The 20,536-nt window shown below is 38.0% G+C and overlaps 1 protein-coding gene across 1 annotated transcript in view; it reads left to right on the top strand.

Moving 5' to 3' along the window:
• Positions 1–7,364: 7,364 nt before the first annotated feature.
• Positions 7,365–20,536, top strand: part of SLC9C1 (solute carrier family 9 member C1) — a 118,021-nt gene continuing 104,849 nt past the window's right edge. Inside the window, 6 exon segments of the mRNA XM_010361081.2 lie at positions 7,365–7,397; positions 9,051–9,077; positions 9,079–9,145; positions 15,125–15,225; positions 17,036–17,164; positions 18,074–18,239. Coding sequence (XP_010359383.2) covers positions 7,365–7,397; positions 9,051–9,077; positions 9,079–9,145; positions 15,125–15,225; positions 17,036–17,164; positions 18,074–18,239 — 523 coding nt within the window.

Genomic DNA, 20,536 nt, shown 5'->3' with positions numbered 1-20,536 from the left:
AGGAGAATGATTCTGGATTACAAGGATGTCCAGTGTGTAGTCATTGGAGTGTACTGCTAAAGAGAAATATTAGACAACATTTAAATTTCCTGTTTGATATATATATATATCTCAATAATATATATATCAAGTATATACATACATATATATCAAGTATATATACACATATATACTTAAGACATATGTATATCAACAAATACATAATGTGGCAAATATTAGGTTTGCAACCTAATTAATTTTTAAATATATATCCACCTATGAACCATAACCCACACACAGATATGTGGTATTTCCAACAATGAGAATCCTTTTCGTTTTTTTTTGAAATAGTATCTCATTCTGTCTCCCAGGATGGAGTGCAGTGGTGTAATCTCGGCTCACTGCAACCTCCACCTCCCGGGTTCAAGTGATTCTCCTTTCTTAGCCACGCAGAGCTAGGACTATAGGCACCTGCCACCATACTCGGCTAATTTTTGTATTTTAAGTAGAGACGAGGTTTCACCTTGTTGGTCAGGCTGGTCTCAAACTCCCGACCTCAGGTGATCCACCCTCCTCAGCCTCCTGAAGTGCTGGGATTACAGGCATGAGCTACTGCAACTGGCTGAGAATGGATTTTTTAAAGACCCAAGAAAAGGGGCAGCCCAGCAAGACAGAAACTTTTTCCAATAACTGCTCTACTTTAACCAAATACCACAGTAAAATGTTCACCCTCTCCCCTTACCCACATACCAGCAAAGACTGAGTAGGAAGTTTAAACTTCACCCGTACCATACAAGGTGCCAAAACCCTGCCTGTTCCCCCAACCCAACCAGAGCAGTATCAGAAGAGGCCTAGTGGGAGCTGGAACTTTCATAACAACCAGGTCATAAAGAGGCACCCCATGCCTCAGTGGAGACCATGTAGGGAGCCCGAACTTCTACTCCCATCCAGTCAAACAAATTACCTCATGCCTTCTTCATCAGGGTAGTATCAGAGGAGACCGAATGAAGAGTTCGGAATTTTACCACCATTCACTTACAAACGTGTGGGTGGGGAGATAGAGATGAAACACAGAGAACAGAACATTAAATACAATTTAAAACATTAAGATATTTTATGAGAGTAGGAATATGAAAAGTTGGCTCTATAGTAATAACTAATTTCTATTAAATTTTTTTTTACATATTATGTTTAGAAAAAATGAATGAGTATATCATTATTCCTGAAAATTTCCTCACATATATCCCAGAGTGAAAGTTCACCTTGTCATCTTGATTTCATTCTCTTACATGCCCAGAATATCCATTTACTTTTTTCCTCACCCAGCAACCTGCGTCTTCATATCTCTACCACACTATCTTATCCAGGAAACTTCCTTCTAGAATTCTGGGAAAGCAGTGTCCAACAGCTCTTTGTCAGAAATCCACCGTCCCAAAGCCTTAAATTAAAATAATGGTGCAATTTCTGTAGGTTCATTTTCACCCCCTATTTATTTTTTAAAATAAAACAAAACCTTAAGCCCTCAAACGCCTGAAGTTTACGGGAGCAATGACGTTGTATTTCATCAGCCAATCAAGTCAGAGATTATGGGCCTGAAGCTAACGGGTGCAGACTAGGGGCGAGCTTGGAGCAAGTAACTGTCAGTGAGGTTGCAGTTGGTCCGGGCTGTTTGGCTGTGAGCGAAATAGCTGCCTCCCACTTCTCACTTGCACACCACGGGATACTCCTCCTGAGGCTCCGGATGGTGAGCTCTCCAGTCTCTAGTTTCCTTTTCTGGAAGTTGACCTTTCTTACTGGTACTTTCTCTCTCAGTCTCGCCTCCTAGAGGAACAAAGGCTCCCACAGTTTTCCAGCGCAGATTCAGCCACTCCCTCTTGGAGCTTCCACCTTTTTTGTGGCAGACTATGAAACACTTTCCCAAAGTCCAGCTAGCCTCTCGGTTTGAACTTCTACCCCCTAGCCGTTTGCCCTCCTCCATTATGCTTTTTACATCAACTCTTTGTGAACTATCCAGTAGCATGTGTTCCCTTTGCGTTACTGAAACTGAAAAGTCCAGCCCCAGGGGAAAGCTCACTGGTTCAGGGAATCGCCTCAGGTGTGTGGAGCTGATCCTGAGCCGGATGAAGGGCTCATTCTGAGTGGAGGGGCATTAGGAGGGCAATAACCCACCCACCTTCAGAGTCAGTAAGATGTCTGCGTTGTGTGGTGGGAGAGTTTACTAAAGAGATAGTCCAGCCCCAGGTACCAAAATAAATTAAACCAGTAAGCATGAGCTTTGTAGTTGTGAAGATTACTGAGACCCCACAGTGCCCTCTTCAGGATGCTTTCTTCAACTAATTCTTGCAAAACTTTCCGTTGTGAAGGAAGAAAGACTGTTTCCATGTTCAGGAACATGGTAAATTAGTATGACTTCCGGTTCATGAGACAACATTTCTCAATGCTGGCTGACTGACAAGGACAAATTCACGGCCGGGCGCGGTGGCTCAAGCCTGTAATCCCAGCACTTTGGGAGGCCGAGACGGGCGGATCACGAGGTCAGGAGATCGAGACCATCCTGGCTAACACGGTGAAACCCCGTCTCTACTAAAAAATACAAAAACTAGCCGGGCGAGGTAGCGGGCTCCTGTAGTCCCAGCTACTCCGGGAGGCTGAGGCAGGAGAATGGCATGAACCTGGGAGGCGGAGCTTGCAGTGAGCTGAGATCCGGCCACTGCACTCCAGCCTGGGGGACAGAGCGAGACTCCGTCTCAAAGAAAGAAAGAAAGAAAAAAAAAGGACAAATTAACGTCATTTTTGAGAGGGCAGTCATTAGTTTCCTCCACGCACAAAGAGAATTAAGATTTTAGCTAACATATTTATATATATTTGTGTATATGTGTGTGTGTGTATATATATAATTTTTTTTTACATATATATAATTTTTTTTAATAGAGTCTCACTCTGTCACCCAGGCTGGAGTGCAGTGGCGCAATCTTGGCTCACTGCAATCTCCACTTCTTCAATCAATTCTCCTGCCTCAGCCTCCCAAGTAGCTGGGATTACAGGCACGTGCCACCACACCTGGCTAATTTTGTGTGTGTGTGTGTGTGTGTGTGTGTGTGTGTGTGTGTGTGTTTAGTAGAGACAGTTTCACCATTTTGTCCAGACTCGTCTCGAACTCCTGATCTCAAGTGATCCATCCGCCTAGGCCTCCCAAAGTGCTGGGATTACAGGCGTGAGCCACTGTGCCCAGTCAGCTAATGCAGAGGACCTTTGTGATAAACCAGTATTTTTTTCCTTAATGAGATTTGGACTGACAGACTTTTACAAAGCTGTCAAAAGTCAGCTTAAGATGAAGAGTATTACATTGAAAACCTGTTTATTCTTATCGCTATTTCTTTAATCATACATTTAACATATTAAGCTACAGTAATGCTAGTATTTTAAAAACTATTTTAAAATGACATATATTCTGAAATAAAGATTTCTTATGAAATTTTGGAGTAGAGGTTGGGGAAGCCAAATGGTATTTATCACATATGCATAGCCAGAGAGATAAATTGTGTTGAATTTGATCATCTATCACTCTGAATTTAAGAGTAAACAGGATTTGTGGTAATTTTATTATTATTAATGTGATTATAATTTAACTTTTATATTCTAGGGTACATGCGCAGGTTTGTTATGGGGATTTGTTGTTTAAATTATTTAATCACCCAGCTATTACGCCTGGTACCCATTAGTTATTTTTCCTGATCCTCTCTCTCCTCCCACCGTCCACCCTTAAGTAGGCCCCACTGTGTTCCCCTCTATGTGTCCACGTGTTCTCAATATTTAGCTCCCACTTTTAAATGAGAACATGCAGTATTTGGTTTTCTGTTCGTATATTAGTTTGCTAAGAATAATGGCTTCCAGCTCCATCCATGTTCCTACAAAGGACATGATCTCATTCTTTTTTATGGCTGCATAATATTTCATGGTGTATATGTGCCACATTTACTTTATGTAGTCTACCATTGATGGTCATTTGGGTTGATTTCATGACTTTGCTTTTGTGAATAGTGCTGCAATGAATGTACGCATGCATGTGTCTTTATGATAGAACAGTTTACATTTCTTTGTGTTTATACCCCGTAATGGGATTGCTGGGTCAAATGGTAGATCTGTTTTTAGGTCTTTGAGGAATCACCACACTGTTTTCCACAGTGGTTGAATTAATTTACATTTCCACCAACAGTGTATAGGCGTTCCTTTTGCTCCACAACCTTGCCAGCATCTGTTATTTTTTGACTTTTTAATAGTAGCCATTTTGACTGGTGTGAAATGCTACCTTCCCTGTGGTTTTGATCTGCATTTCTCTAATGATCAGTGATGTTAGGCTTTTTTCATATGCTTGTTGGCAGCATTTATGTCTTCCTTTTAGAAGTGTCTTGTCCTTTGCCTACTTTTTAATGGGGTTGTTTGTTTGTTTTTTCTTGTAGATTATTTTAAGTTCCTTATAGATGGTGGATATTAGACCTTTGTCAGAGGCATAGTTTGCAAAAATTTTCTCCTATTCTGTAGGTTATCTGTTTACTCTGTTGATAGTTTCTTTTGCTGTGCAGTAGCTCTTTAATTTAATTAGATTCCCATTTGTTAATTTTTGCTTTTGTTGCGATTGCTTTTGAAACCGTAGCCCACTCCTATGTTGAGAATGATGTTGCCATTACCAGTCCCTACAAAAGCACACTTAAGTACACAGACCAGTGACACTATAAAGCAAGCACACAATCAAGTCTGCATAATAACCAGCTAGCATCATGCTGACAAGATTGAATCCATGTATATCAATACTAACCTTGAAAGTAAATGGATTAACTACCCCAATTAAAAGGTACAGAGTAGCAGGATGAATAAAGAACCCAGACCCTATGGTATGCTGTCTTTAAGACACTCATCTTACATGCAGGATCAAAAGAAATGGATGGAGGAAAATCTACCAAGCAAATGTAAAACAGAAAAAAGCAAGGGTTGCAATCCTAATTTCAGACAAAACAGACTTTAAACCAGTAAAGATTTAAAAGAAAAAAAAAAAAAAGAGAAGGGAATAACATAATGGTAAAGGGTTCAATTCAACAATACCTAACTATTCTAAATATATATCCACTCAACATAGGAGCACCCAGATTCTTAAAGCAAGTTCTTACAGGCTTTCAAAGAGATTGACACTCCCACACAACAATAGTGGGAGACTTCAACATTCTACGACAGTTTTAGACAGATCATCAAGGCAGAAAATTAACAAACATATTCAGGACCTAAACTCAACACTGGCTCAAATGAACCTGATAGACATCTACAGAACTCTTCACCCCAAAACAAAAGAGTATACATTCTTCTCATTGCCACATGACACATACTCTAAAATCAACCATATGGTCAAACAAAGAACACTCATCAGCAAATGCAAAAGAATTGAAATCACAATAACCACTCTCTCGGACCACAGCACAATTTTATTATTTTCTGAAAAAACTGTATTATAATTGAATGTGTAAACACTTATTAAAATTTTTAAATAATTTTAGAAATGATAAAAATGCTCATGGGAACATGTATTCCTAGTTTGGAAAACAATAAACTTCTTAACTATATTAAATTCAGAAAGCATGTAGGAATGTGTAACTGTGGTACAGAAAATAGTTTTCCTTATTTCATCTAGCCTGTATACTCGAGGATGGTTAGTCTTGGCATAAGAGTGGGCAAGTTAAGAGGTGACATTGCCAATATTTTTCTCAATGGTTTGATGTTAAGAGCAAATGTTACCAATTGACCAAAATGTTCTTTCCTAATGGCAGGGGCTTCCCCTGGAGCAGTGTTTCTAACCAATATTTGCTCATTAGAATCACTGGAAAACTTTTAGAGTTCCCAGTACTCAGGCTGCACCCCAGATGAATTAAATTAACCTTGGAGGGTGGGCACCAAGGCATCAGTATTTTCTAAAACTTGCCACATGATTCCATGTGTGGCCAAGGTTGAGAATCTCTGTTAAGAAACATAGCTGAGCTCACTCTTCTCTGTCACTTATATTACATTCGAGATCTTCAGGTCTACCTACAGTTCTTGATATGTTTAGATAACGTTAAAGACTTTAGAAATCCTTTGAGGAAAAGAACCAAACACAAAACCCAAAACAGCCCCCAAATCCAGGAAGTGATCTGATACTCAGAGACAGGACTCAGTATGTTGCTCCAAGCTGGCCTTAGGCTCATAGCTGGGCCAATGTTGTTCTCCTCTTTGACGTAAATGATCCCACAGAACATCAACATCGGACAAAGTCACTCCAAACCTTAGCAAAATAAGACACAAAGGTTGTTGTGCAATCTATACAACACCAACCACCCTCACTCTCAGCTAAAATGAGTGACTGCTGCTTCTGTGCCCATTACAGCTTTATCTTAGCTCTAGTCCACCCTCCTGATAGTAAAGTTTTATTGAAATACTCAATCACAGAATTGTCCTCACTTTCTGACAGCACCCTATCAAAACTGAACCCTGACTTCCATAGACCTTTTCCAAAATTACCTAGACAAAGTGCAGATGCTCTAATAGGTTATTTCTAACACTCTTTTGCTGATATACCCCATGGTTTCCCATGGTGAGTCATCTCCTTCACTGCAGCAAATAAATAATAAACAAAACTTGTTGACTACAGATGTATTTCTGGTAGCATTTGGCTGAAGGGCATTGACAGCTTTTCTCACAAAACCTCACCAAGAATACTGAAAAGAAGCTAGCTTTGAGACTAAATATTGAGCAATGTTGTCTTTGAATTGAGTGAATCACAGTGGTTGCTAACCTTGGCTGGGTTAAATTAAAATTACCTAAAGAGCCCAGACTGCAGACCAGACTGAATTAAATCAGAATCTCTGAAGATAGGATGTAGGCACCGGTATTATTATAGCTCCTTAGGTAATTCCAAAAAATAATAAATATAGGGAGAGAAATTACATAGACTAGAAAATTATACAGATTTGAAAACTGAGGCCAGTGGTGTTGAAGTAAGTTACCCTGAGTCTTTCAACCTACAAGCAGAAGCCCATCAGACCTATGAATGCAAGTAGTCTGACTGCAGATTCTGAAATTTTTTTTAGAGACAAGATATCGCTCTGTCACCCAGGTTGGAATGCAGTGGCATGATCATAGTTCACTGCAGCCTTGAATGCCTGGGCTCAAAACAATGTCCCCCACCCCCTCAGCCTCCTGAGTAGCTAGGACCATAGGTGAACACCACACTGAGCTAAGTTTTTTATTTTTTGTGGCAATGGAGGCTTGCTATGTTGCCCAGTCTGGTCTTGAATTCCTGGCCTCAAGGGATCCTCCTATCTTAGCCTCCCAAAATGTTGGGATTATAGGCATGGGCCACTATGCCAGCCAGAGAATGCACTTTTACCTTGGTGGTAATACGTTACAACCTTTGTGAATGTTACCTATAAGGCTTTTGATGCTGGTGATACAATAATAAGAGGAAAACAGTACAAAATATAATCGTAAAAGGATGAGCCCAACAATCCTAATAAAACCTGTAAGAGCAACTAGGTGATATGATTCTGGGTCATTTCTTTTCTGCTTTTGAAATACTTGTTTACATATTTATTTCAAGAAGTATTCACAACAAACATGTATTTATTTATTTTGCCCTTCAAAATATTGTTTTATAATAACAAATAACATATAAGGAAACATATATATATATATCACATATATAAGTATATGATGTGTGTGTGTGCATTTGTGTATGAAACTGAAAAACAAATTGCCAGATTATGAGATGAATTATAATTTATTTATTTATTTATTTTTGAGATGGAGTCTTGCTCTGTCACCCAGGCTAGACTGCTGTGGTGTGATCTTGGCTCACTGCAAGCTCCGCCTCCCAGGTTCATGCCATTCTCCTGCCTCAGCCTCCCAGGTAGCTGGGACTACACGCACCTGCCACCACACCCGGCTAAATTTTTGCATTTTTAGTAGAGACTGAGTTTCACTGTAGTCAGAATGGTCTCGTTCTCCTGACTTCGTGATCTGCCTGTCTCAGCCTCCCAAAGTGTTGGGATTACAGACGTGAGCCACCGCGCCCGGCCAGGAATTATAATTTCTTATCAAGGCAGCCATATGAGATGCTGATAGAAGGCACTAAAAAATGTCAAGCTACCATTATGAGAGATAGAATCATAATATCCTGTGTGAAATGTAAGACCTTTGATGCAAAACTTTCCTTTCCCCGGGAAGCAGACGAGATTACCTGACTGTGGTTAACTGTCTATTGCTTCAAACTCTTATCAAGGCCCCTCTTGTTCTTCTTCCAAGAAGTAACAAAGAAATAGAACATATAATAATTTCCCTGATTTAAGAAAGTTTTTTTGGTTTTAATATTTTTCTTACATTCTTGGTTGCTATATACACATATAAATTTAGAGAACACCTGGCCTGTCAGTGTCCCAAATGAGATTAAAGGAGACTGTGATTGGACATCATCATGATTTATTAATTTCTGTCTGGATAAAACAACAAAAGAGATCCAAATATTCTTCCCGGGTTTCCCTCCTACTTTGAAATAGCTGTCAGAACATGCTTCCAGAGGCTTAGATAATCTGAGGACAAAACCCTTTGTTGTCCATCCACAGAACTAAGTAACCTGCACCAGCTTGTGGTTCCAATGACCACATTGGTGAGTGTGAATGGTTAGATGGAGAATCCTTCTTTCAGACAGTTGGATGGATTCAGGGTGGATAACAACTGAGTAGTGCTTGGCATTATAAGTAAACATAAGGTAACACTGGTAGTCTCTATCACTTGGGGTTCTGACTTTTTTATTACATTAACTTGAAAGCATCATATAAGGGAGAGGCATCCCTAAATTTGGCAGACCATGAGAAATCACTAGAAATAATTAAAAGAGAATAGGGCTTTTTTTCTTTTTTAGAAAATTATTACGAGGCCACCAAGAAGGCAAATCTTATGTTTCTTAGATTCAGATGGACTGTGAAAAACGGCAAGATGGATGATGATACAGAGATTGTTTCTAACATCAATCTTCAGAAAAATGTTTCTAGCACGTGGCTGGAATATTTAAGGAGCTTACTTTTCAGTGCTCCTGATGACCTCCCTGAAATCATTCTAACATTGTCTTTGATCAGCACCATTGGAGGTAAGTATCACTCTCTCTTTATCTGAGTTTATTCTTCAGGTACATCTTATAAATTCTACCATATAGAATTAAGGAAAGTAGAAGTAATCGGATATAATTTTGTCCTCAAACTTACATCTTTATATCAATATTTTCAATCAAATGAATCCAATAATAATTTGCTCCTATGGAGAGACATGTAGAATCTGATTTTCATAACATTCACCCTATTGGGTTCAAAGTGTTCATTCATACCTTCTTACTTGCTATGTCAGGGTTAGATTTCAGTGAAGGAGACAATTGAAGAAAACAGGTAGAAAATCACGGGTTAGGGCAGGGTGTTCCATAGGTTTTGTCCAAATTATAAATTATGCCTGCTATTTTGAGAAGAAAAGAACATGGTATAAACAAAAAGAAAACACTTTTTGCAGTTTCTTTGACCTGATTAGGGACTGTATTACAAAGAAACAGAAAAAAATTAAATGAAAGCAAATGTTATGATATTACTTATTGCACTTTTATAACAATAATACACAAAGTTAAATATTTGTTATGGGCTTTTTAATGTGTAATAAGAAACTAGTTTTTTTTCACAGTATTATAAAATTTTATTTCAAAGCTTTTGATATAGCAACACATAAAAGCAATATGAAAACTAAATGTCAGGCCAGGTGCAGTGGTTCACACCTGTAATACTAACGCTTTGGGAGGCTGAGATGGGCAGATCACTTGTCCAGCAGTTCAAGACCAGTCCCACGAACATGGCAAAACCTCCTCTCAACAACAACCAAAAATTGGCTGCAGGTGTTAGCGCGCACCAGCAGTCCCACCTACTCAGGAGGCTGAGGTAGGACTGCTTGAGCTAGGAGGTGGATATTGCAGTGAGCCAAGATCATGCCACTGCACTCCAGCCTGGGTGACAGAGCGAGATCCTATCTCAAAAAAAAAAAAAAAAAAAAAAGTAAATGTTAAATTATAACTGAATGCCAGAAGGAAAAATATAGCTGTTTGCAGACTTGATGTGCATATTTATATCTGGTTAAATATGCAGGCTCCCTAGCTTGTTTTACACGCAAGGAGTCCTGGCTTTGAGGATGCAAGCTGAAATTATGTACTGTAATCTTAATCTTTGCAAAAATTTATGGTTGTTCTGTGACTTTTAAATTTGCTAGATTAAAAGCTCTCCTGGCTGGGCACGGCGGCTGATGCCTGTAATCCCAGCACTGTAGGAGGCGGAGGCAGGCAGATTGCTTGAGCTCAGGAGCTCAGGACTGCCCTGGGCAACATGGCAACATCCTGTCTCTACTAAAAACACAAAAAAATTATCCTGGAGTGGTGGTGCACACCTATGGTCCCAGCTACTTGGGGGGCTGAGGTGGGAGGATCGTTCCAGCCCCGGAGGCGAAGGTTGCAGCGAGCAGAGGTCAGACCTCTGCTCTCCAGCCTTGGTGATATAGCAGCACACTCTCTCAAAACAAAAGAAACCTCTCCTGCTGTTGTCTATAAATATTTTTCAGGAGATCGAGACCATCCTGGCTAACACGGTGAAATCCCGTCTCTTCTAAAAATACAAAACATTAGCCGGGCTTAGTGGCCGGCGCCTGTAGTCCCAGCTGCTCCGGAGGCTGAGGCAGGAGAATGGCGTGAACCCGGGAGGCGGAGCTTGCACTCCAGCCTGGGTGACAGAGCAAGACTTCATCTAAAAAATAAATAAATAAATAAATAAATAAATAAATAAATAAATAAATAAAATAAATTTAAAAATTGTATTTTTTTCTAATAATGTAAAACTAATATTTATTTAGTATACTAAATTTTAGTAATTTAAAATATTAGAAACATTGAAACACTAAAACATTTCTTTATACTTTTATCAAGAGCAGTCTGAACAGTGCTTGTCTTATATAACTTAACTGGTGAGCATCTTTTCTATGCCTTGGCAAATTGTCTCACTCCTTCTTAGCTTTGGGTCAGCTTCCAAAAGTTTATCCTTTGCATTTTCAATGTAAAGAGGTATCCGAGAGCTCCTTTAATGTGAAGTTTTTTGCTGGCATCACTTCCTGAGACATGGTCGTTCTTTAAGTCACCACCATTTTCTTAATTTATGTCTCTGCATTTGACTTTGCTAAATTCCCCTGGCTACATATCTAAAACTGCCTCTTGAACAGCAGCAGCGTTGACATTCCCGTAGTCAGCTATATCTTCTGTAACATTCCATCTGAAGCTTTGCAGCTTCATGAGATAGCTTAATGTCAATTCATGCCGACTTCTGAAATGATGAACCCAGCTTTTACTGGTAGTAATATATTCTCTTTCAGTCTTCTTGTCATTACCATTTTCTTTCAATGCAGTAACTAAGGTTATCATTTTGGCCTGAATGCTAGTCAAACTGATTGGGATTTGTTTTTGATTAATCTTCAATCAAAACAAGTAAATGTTCCATTTCAACCACAAGCAGCTTTCTGTTCCCAGTGCAATTAAAACTGAAAGACATTGAAGCAACTTAACCTTTTTACGTTTATCAGACTTTTAAAATAGGTTTGTATTACAGTTTCATGCAGGTCTGAGTCTCAACCTATCTTTGCTTTGCTATCACCACTTTCAAATCTAATCACATCCAATTTCACTTTCAGCATTATCACTTTTCTTTGCTGCCCTGTTCTTTGCTAACCAATTACCTCTTTTGATTATCCATTTTTGTAAATGGTCATGAGTTTAATCTTTGGGGTCGAGGAAGCAACACTACTATCCACTTTGTGCTTTGCTATCTATGCATGAACTGATGATCAGTAATGAATCACCAACAGACTTTGAAAAAAGTAATGTAATTGAAGACTGATCATGATGCACATCTTTTTTTTTTTTTTTTTTTTTGCACAATGGTTTATGGAATAAAGAGCTAGCAGCAAAATGTATGCAGGTTTTCCCAATACTGTGATCATGGAAATATTAACCACATTGTTGGACTGGTTTTATTTAACTTAACTGTGGTAACTGATATTCATGCATATTGGAACTGTGCAAAGCAAGGACTGCCTGTATCTAAGAAAAGAAAAAACTCCTTATTAGTTCACAAAACAGTTAACTTTTAATCCAATTTAGTTAACTACTATCCAAGCCTAATCCTGAATCAAATAAAAACTGAACTGCTCACAGGAGTTAGAAAAATGTTTGGAGAGAATTTAATGCAGAATTCTTCAAATTAGGATTTACATAGCACAAAGACATTCTAGTTTCTTTTTAGAGATAGGGTTTTGCTCTGTTGCCCAGTGTGGTGGCAATAATCACAGATCACTGCAGCTTCAACACCTGGGATGCAAGTGATCCTCCCATCTCAGCCTTCCAAGCAGCTAGGACCACAGGTACACACCACCATGCGTCGTTAATTATTTTATTTTTTTGTAGAGACAGAGTCTCATTTTGTTGCCAAGACTAATCTGAAACTCCTGGCCTCAAGGAATCCTTCTGCTTTGGCCACCCAAAGTACAAGGATCACAGGCATGAGCCTCCATGGCCAGTCGACATTCCTTTGGGGATTCAGATCCCCTCCCCTCATTTCAACAGTCTTGAGGTCTGCCAGGAGTAAAGTTGTAGACAAAACAATCATCACAAGGCACATGACTAACTTTTTTCCTAGCAGCCAGTACCATGTTTATGCCTCAGTAAAACAGTAGCATCCATTCCATTAATGTTGTTTTAGTTTGTTTCTGAATGCATTTACTTCACAAATCTGTTTGTTAAGGGCTATAAACAAAATTTGTATCAACTTTTATGTTTATGTATATTTACAAAACAGAAAATTAAGTCAGCATTAATTTAAGTTAACATGAATGGTCACAAGAATTTTTCCCCTCTATAAGGGGTGGATATTCAAGGAGTTTCAAAAAGTTTGTGGAAAAATGGAATTAAAAGTATAAACTATATTTCTAAACATTAGCTTGAAAAGATAATAGTATAAGCTATATTTCTAAACATTAGCTTGATTGAGTTCAAGACACTTTTGTAAGGGATGATACCAGCTATTTAGTCCATCGTAAAGAACAAAGAGTTCTGGGAATTTAACCACATCGATGCAGCTCTTTTTTTTTTTTTTTTTTTCATTATTAACTGAAGAAAAATGTACTGCCTTTAAAAAAATTATTAAGATTAGGAAACAAAAAGTCCAAAGGTGCCAGATCGGGACCACAAGGTGGATGCCTAGTGATTTCCATCAAAACGCTCACAAAATTGTCCTTGTTTGATGAGAGGGATGAGCAGGAGCTTTGCTGTGGTGAAGAACTCTCTGGTGAAGCTTTCTCTGGCATTTTTCTGCTAAAGCTTTGGCTAAGTTTCTCAAAACACTCTCATAATAAGCAGTTGTTACCATTCTTTGGCACTACAGAAAGTCAACAAGCAAAATGCCTTGAGCATCCAAAAGCTGTTGCCATGACCTTTGCTCTCAACCAGTCCACTTGTAGTTTGACTGAACTACTTCTGCATCTTGGTAACCATTGCTTTAATTGCGCTTTGTCTCCAGGATCGCACTGGTAAAGCCATGTTTCCTCTCCTGTTACAAGTTTTCAATGAAATGCTTCAAGGTCATGATTCCGTTTATTTAAAATTTCCATTGAAAGCTCTGCTCTTTTCTGTAGCTGATCTGGGTGCAAAGGTTTTTGTACCTCTCAGGTATAAAGTTTGCTGAACTTTTCCAGTCAGAATTGTGTAAAGTTAACCAACTGAGATGTCTATGGTGTTGGCTATCATTTTTGCTGTTAATTGTTGGTTTTCTTCAATTAGGCCATCAACTAGATTAATTTTTTTCTCACAAACTGATGTGGATGATGGGCCACTGTGGGCTTCTTCTTCAACATTACCTTATCCCTTCTTAAAACTAATTATCCATTTGTAAACTGATCTCTCTGGAGCATTGTCTCCATAAACTTTTCATAAAGCATCAATTAAGTCACCATTCTTCCACCCAAGTGTCAGCATAAATTTGATGTTTGTTCTTGTTTCAATTTTAGCAGAATTCATATTCCTCTTTTCAAACCGATGTCTTATTCTTCTTAGTGCTTAAAACTGTAACCTTATGATACAAATCTTCAACGTCTTGATCAAATAAATATGACAAATGATGTTCTGTAAGAAAAACGCTCTTCACTTGTATTCCTTCCCTGCATATTTTGAGTAATTATCTTCCAAGACCCATGCATCTTTTCCCAAAATCTCTGAGAGTACAATTCCTTATTTCCTTCACTGTGGCAAAGTGTTTCAGAAAAGGGTTCCTTGAATTAAAAGTCGGCATAGCCTATTTGACTCCCGCGGCTCCGGTATCACATACCTACCCGCCAACCATGCCAAGAGCTTCCCCATTATCTCCACATTGGAGAGCCCTTTCACCGGATATCCTCCAGTTTCAGAGACTGCACCCAGAGACCCATTGGCAGGTTCCTGGATTCTCCTCAATTTTGGTCCTGCCTCTCTGCTTTGCATTTTCAGGCTTGGCCTTACAAGAAGGACGATGGTGCTGATTGTGCCAGAATGAGTGAAAACAGGAGGAAAATGAACCAGTTGCAGCAAAACCCACTATTCCACAACTAGTTTTTAAAACTGGGCTAGTTTCTCATTGTTCTGAACCAGAAGATTACGTTAAAGTTTACTTATTAACCTTTTATTGCAGGATTGCTAAAGAAATTAATCTCTGATTTATGATGTGTACAAAACTACTATAAATATTTCAGTAGTAATCCAAGATACAACAATTGCTAATAATGTTTGTTAAGTTTCTAAGGAGATGAGAATGAGATACATCATAGGAGAGGTAAAACAGTAACCCGGTAGATTAACAGTTACACTAATTCTGTGTGCTGCTAAGTGTAAGGGACGATTTTAAACTTATGAAAAAAGAAAACAAGTAGTGAAACTGTAAGATATTGTTCACAATTTTAAGAAATCCTGTCACATTAAAGTTCTATAAATGAGATACCTCACTGCCTTTCACTAACAACATGTTTTTTGCAGCATTTTTGAACCTGCACTTGAAAGACTTTCCAGTTCCTCTCCCTGTGATGTTATTTTTACTTGGATGCAGTTTTGAAGTATTAAGCTTTACATCTTTGCAGGTGTGTATTGTAAATGAGTATTTCATGCTATTTATTTGAGATCATATAAATGCTGAGATGCCATTTAAAATGTTCAGAAATTATTCATCTGCTCACTGTTCTGCCAGTTGATAGATGATTGTGATGTGGATAGCATCAGATCAGGTGTGTAGAAAAAGGAGCCAGGCCTGCAAAAGCTGAGATCCAGCTGAGATCTGGAAAAGCTGAGTACATACAGCTACTGAGTACATACAGCTACTGAAAGTATTAGTGGCCAAGGAATGTTAAACAGATTTAGAAAACTGGGGAAAAAAAAATGGCTAATGACATAGGAGCTCAGGGAGACTTTGTATTGCTGGTGCAGGACTTGAGTAGCAAAAATATTGTAATATTGAACTAATCTATTTCCTCAATGAAGACTGTTTTAAAGGGTTTCTTTTAAAAGAGAAACTAGTCTCTTAAGCGTGCAGATTTGGCCAAAGGGCCATAATTTGCCAGTCTGCCCTAGTCAATCAGAATGGATGTGAGAACTTGTCTGAAATGATTGACTTTCCCAAACAAATTTAGTCAATGATGTTAAAAATATTATACAAAACATGTATTCATGTAAGAACCAGAAGCAGTTTACCACTTTACATGTCATAAACAGGTTTTATAATCATATGATTTTGACACAGATGCAATTTGAAGTACTTCTATAAGCTTTATTATTTGTCAGCAACTCCTTTAAAGGAAGGAACCAATGTTAAGACCCCTGAAGTGTCTAAGATTTTTCTCTACTTGCCAGCTAATGAGCTAGCTTGCCAGTTTCATGATCCCAGCAAAAGACATGGGACTCCTGGACCAGAGAAAAAGGGTTTTATTATCCACAGCGATAGCAATAACCAGAGTTAACACTTTCTTGTGCCTGTTTCCTGAACGATAATCCCAAAGAAGAAAAGAGGGCCAGGTGAAATCTGCACCTACATTGGGTTATATATCTGGCCACAGGAGAAGAAATGTAAGCTTAGAGAACCCGAATCCTATAATGGGTAGTAAGCTCATTTGCTCCCTTGCCTATTCTTCCACACACATCTTCTATATAAGCCATGGCCAGTTATTTGTCGTTTTTAGAATTTGATACAATCACTTACTCCTTTGTGAATTTTGTGCTTGATTATCCACCTACCTGAAACCTCTTTCTTCATCTTGATTGCCTGAAAATCTGCTGCATATTTTTTAGTACCCATGTCAATGTACTTCCTATACCTGTTCTTTAAATATAATAAATGTCTCTGAGGGAGATATTATCTTTATTACACTGAACAGTAAAGTAAACCTGTCATTTGCTCTGGAGGAAGACACTTGCTCTGCCTTCTAAGCCATACCAACATCCATGAAAAGATAGTATGGAAGAAAAACAATCAATGCCTGTATTCATAAGCCATGGACAACACAAGAGATGCATGGAGAATTATCTCCCAAATGCAAGGATATTACCTAACACAGTAGGTACTCAGTGTTTCCCTAATAAGTGAATGTTGAATGGATACCTATAATAGAATTTACACATTTCAACTAAATATCTCATGTTAAACATTGTTAATTAGTTATTGCATGAATTGCATTAACTTTCCAGTCTCTATCCCTTCTATTCTTCCACACACATCTTCTATATAAGCCATGGCCGATTATTTGTAGTTTCTAGAATTTGATACGATCACTTACTCCATTGTGTGATATGTCTTTTAAAAATTGTCTTTCTCTACTGTTAGATTTAGGAGTGCCTAGCATGTTTTCTATTCTAATAGTGATGAATAAATGAGAAGATGATATATTTGTATAATATTAGGTCCAAAGATACGCAAACGCCATACAATGGATGAGTCCAGACTTACTTTTTCGTATATTTGCACCAGTAATTTTCTTTACTACTGCATTTGACATGAATACATACATGCTTCAAAAGTTATTTTGGCAGGTAAGCTTTCTTTTTTGGTAATGTCATTCATTCATGAACCACATATTATCTATGTTCAAATTTTTAGAATATTTTTTTCCAAAATAGGGAACAAAGAAGAAATAAAAGGGCATGGGAGTAATAAATTCAGCTTCATAATTTAGTGAATAAATCATATCTTGGCAATAGTCTGGCATATCAAAGACCCAGGGGAAAAATTATGAAAGAAAACAGTAATTCTGAGACTCAGACTTGCACTACTTCATGCCAGATATAATATTAACTCTGAAATACTACAAGAGTGCTATGAGAAAGTGTATTAGCTCCAGTAAAAGGAAATTGTTTAAAAAAGTCATGTTTTAAATACCTGTGTTCTAAAACTTCCTACATTCATATCTAAGAGAATAAAAGCAGAGAAGAAAACACAGAAGCAGCTAAACTCTAACTCAAAAACCATAAGAAGTTTTTTAACATGCGAGATTTGAATTGTATCAGGGAAAGACCTCAAGAAAAAACACTCCAAATCATAAGTAAGGTGTACATTTCTTTCAAAGTAATCAAAACAGTTTTATAAATACAGGCCATTACCTAAACTGCATTAGAAGCAAATAATTTATTAGAATAATTGATACTTTTAAACCAAATGCAGACACATGGAGTTCAGACAAATGACTAAAAGATGAAATCAAAAAGAACAGACATAAAAGGGGTTTGGGTTGTCTCAGCTGAGCTCTGCCAAACCATCTCCTGCATCTTTGGTCAAGTGGAAGTCAGCTGAAGCAGAGTGAGCTAGATGGCCCCACTCCTGTGTCTGCTGGTGGGTACTGTTGGTGTTGGTTGATTCTGTATCTCCAGTAATCCTGATTATCTTCTTCTTAAAATGGACTACAAAAGCAGTCTGATTTTTCTAATTGTAAAATTTCTTTGCAGATACTTTTAATTACAATTCCCGGCTTTTTGGTTAATTATATCTTAGTTCTTTGGTATCTGGCATCTGTAAATAAATTACATTTGAAGCACACCCCATGGTTATTATTTTCAGCTATCCTTGTGAGTTCGGATCCCATGCTAACCGCAGCTGCTGTCAGAGACCTTGGTGGGTATATTGCTCTCTTTTTCTATATTTATAATATCATATTTCATAATGAACTTGCATTTGTTTTAAGATCTTTTGTTTTTGGTAGCTTTCTACTATGAGAAGTCAGGTAGTGAGGGATTGGGGGTTGGGGATTAAGAAGAGATTTTGGAGGTCATGCTTAGGGCAGAAGAAATGCCAGTGACGGGCTTATTTAGTGTCAAAAAAAAGTATTATACCCAATTGTGCAATAAGGGAGGGAATTCATTTAGAACCCTTGACTTTATACATACTTCTACCTTGAGCCAACAGAATAGTTCTGGGACATTACAATATTGCATATACACTGTCGTGACATTTCTGTTGCCCAATATTTCTTTTCCTTTGTAAAGAATCATTAGGACAATTCCATTTAAAAAGTATTTTGCCTTTGGCATCATTGTCATCATTAAGACTGAAAGCCTAAAAAGTCAAAAAATGGTAAAATCATCAATCATACAGTGTTTTGAGTATATACTATTTTAAGAAAAATCAGTCTATATTTAAAAGTAAAATACCAACTCAATTTAGCCCAGAAAAACAAAAACAAAAAAAGCATCATGCAAGAAAAGCAATAATTTTATTGTCCCCTTTCATCACTTTTTAATAATGAGAACTAGAAAAACTGCTTTAAAATAGAATATTAATATGGCACACACATGCATGCATTTGCACACACACAACACGCATACTCTTTTCAATTTTAATTTCACTTTGCAACCAGTTAAAGGGGAAATAGCTATCTGAGGCAAGTAGAAATAGAGTAGGGCATCAAGTGTAAATATATGAATAAATGAGAACTGAGCCTTCAAGACAAAGGACATTAAGAGAGTGAGATGACACTTTAGAAGAAGATGCCAACATCCACCACCCAACCCTGAATTCTTGTCTTCCTCCCCACACTCTCAGCCCACATCCCTGCCTCCTTGTGACTGTCAATGCCAACCCTTTTCTCCTCTATATTTGAGAGACTCTTATGATACCTGAGAGCTGATTTCACTCTTGTCTAACTTTCTTATCTTGTAATCTAGTATTCCACTGATTTTCTACCCTGCCACAATTGAATTTAATTTACTCAGAGTACCTTGCAGGGTTATTTTCATAAATTTTGTCCATCTTGCCATTACTTTCAGAATTTTGTTTCTCTCCCCCCTGTATCTTTCCAGAAGACATTTTTAAAAGTAATTTCTTCTTGGCAGCATTGTTCCTGAGTTAACAAAGCAAGATTTATAAGATTTAGAAAGACTTATATATGTATATGTGTGTGTGCATGTGTGTATATGTGCACATATATATGTATTTTTTCATATATATATATGAAAAATTTGCCCAAGACTGTCAGAATACATAAATACATTCACACTGGCTTGAGCTTTTCATGGTCCTTTGGCTCCTCCTATGCCCTTATATCTACTATGTATTTCTGAATATTTACATTTTGCCATAGCTCCATTTATACAATAATATCAGTTAGGTTTTGCTGAGTAATAAACAACTCCAAATGTGGTGGCTTAAAACAACAATTATTCATTATTTCTCATGAATCCAGCAGTTCTAATGATATGGGCTGGGTCCTGCTGATCTTGCTAGGTTCACTAAGGAATCTATAATCAGCTGGTGGACACTGGGGGGCTAAGTGATCCAGGATGGCCTCAACTGGGAAGATTTACCTTTCCTTCATGTATCTCTTATAATCCTACAGAGGAATGCTGCCATGGCGGTGGCAGGAGTCAGAGAGGAGGCAGAAATTTTCTGCTCTCGTTGAGTCTCATAATGAAACAAACTAGATCTTTTTGGTGAGAAACACTGTCAAGTCTTACAGCGAAGGGCTTAGATACAGGCAGAGGTGGAGTATGGGATGGCCGAGGCGATCGAGCCGCACAGGAACAGCCTTGGTGCTTCTTCTCTCGGCATACTGATTGTAGTTAGGTTGTGATTGCGGTTACACACTGGCTGATTCACAGAAAGGACTTTTACTGGATAATAACATTTCCTCCCATGAGTTTTAGAAAATCACTATAGATGCTCAAAGTTGTAGCTTTACCGCTACATGCACATTTAAGGGCAGAGGAAAAGGACAACTGATAGACATTTAAACTTAGAATGCCATCGTAAATAGAGGAAAATTTGGATGGAAGTGCATAATATCAAGAACTCTCCATTCACGGAGATTGATTTCTAAAACCATTGGGAAGAATGAATGAGAAAGTCAGACCATTTCTAAGCTTAGCTAGATTATGTGAACAATTGTCTTGATACTTATGTTATGTTATAAAGCT

Source organism: Rhinopithecus roxellana, chromosome 1 (genome assembly GCF_007565055.1).
Source record: "Rhinopithecus roxellana isolate Shanxi Qingling chromosome 1, ASM756505v1, whole genome shotgun sequence".
NCBI lineage: Eukaryota > Metazoa > Chordata > Mammalia > Primates > Cercopithecidae > Rhinopithecus > Rhinopithecus roxellana.
This window is presented reverse-complemented; position numbering and strand designations above follow the sequence as displayed.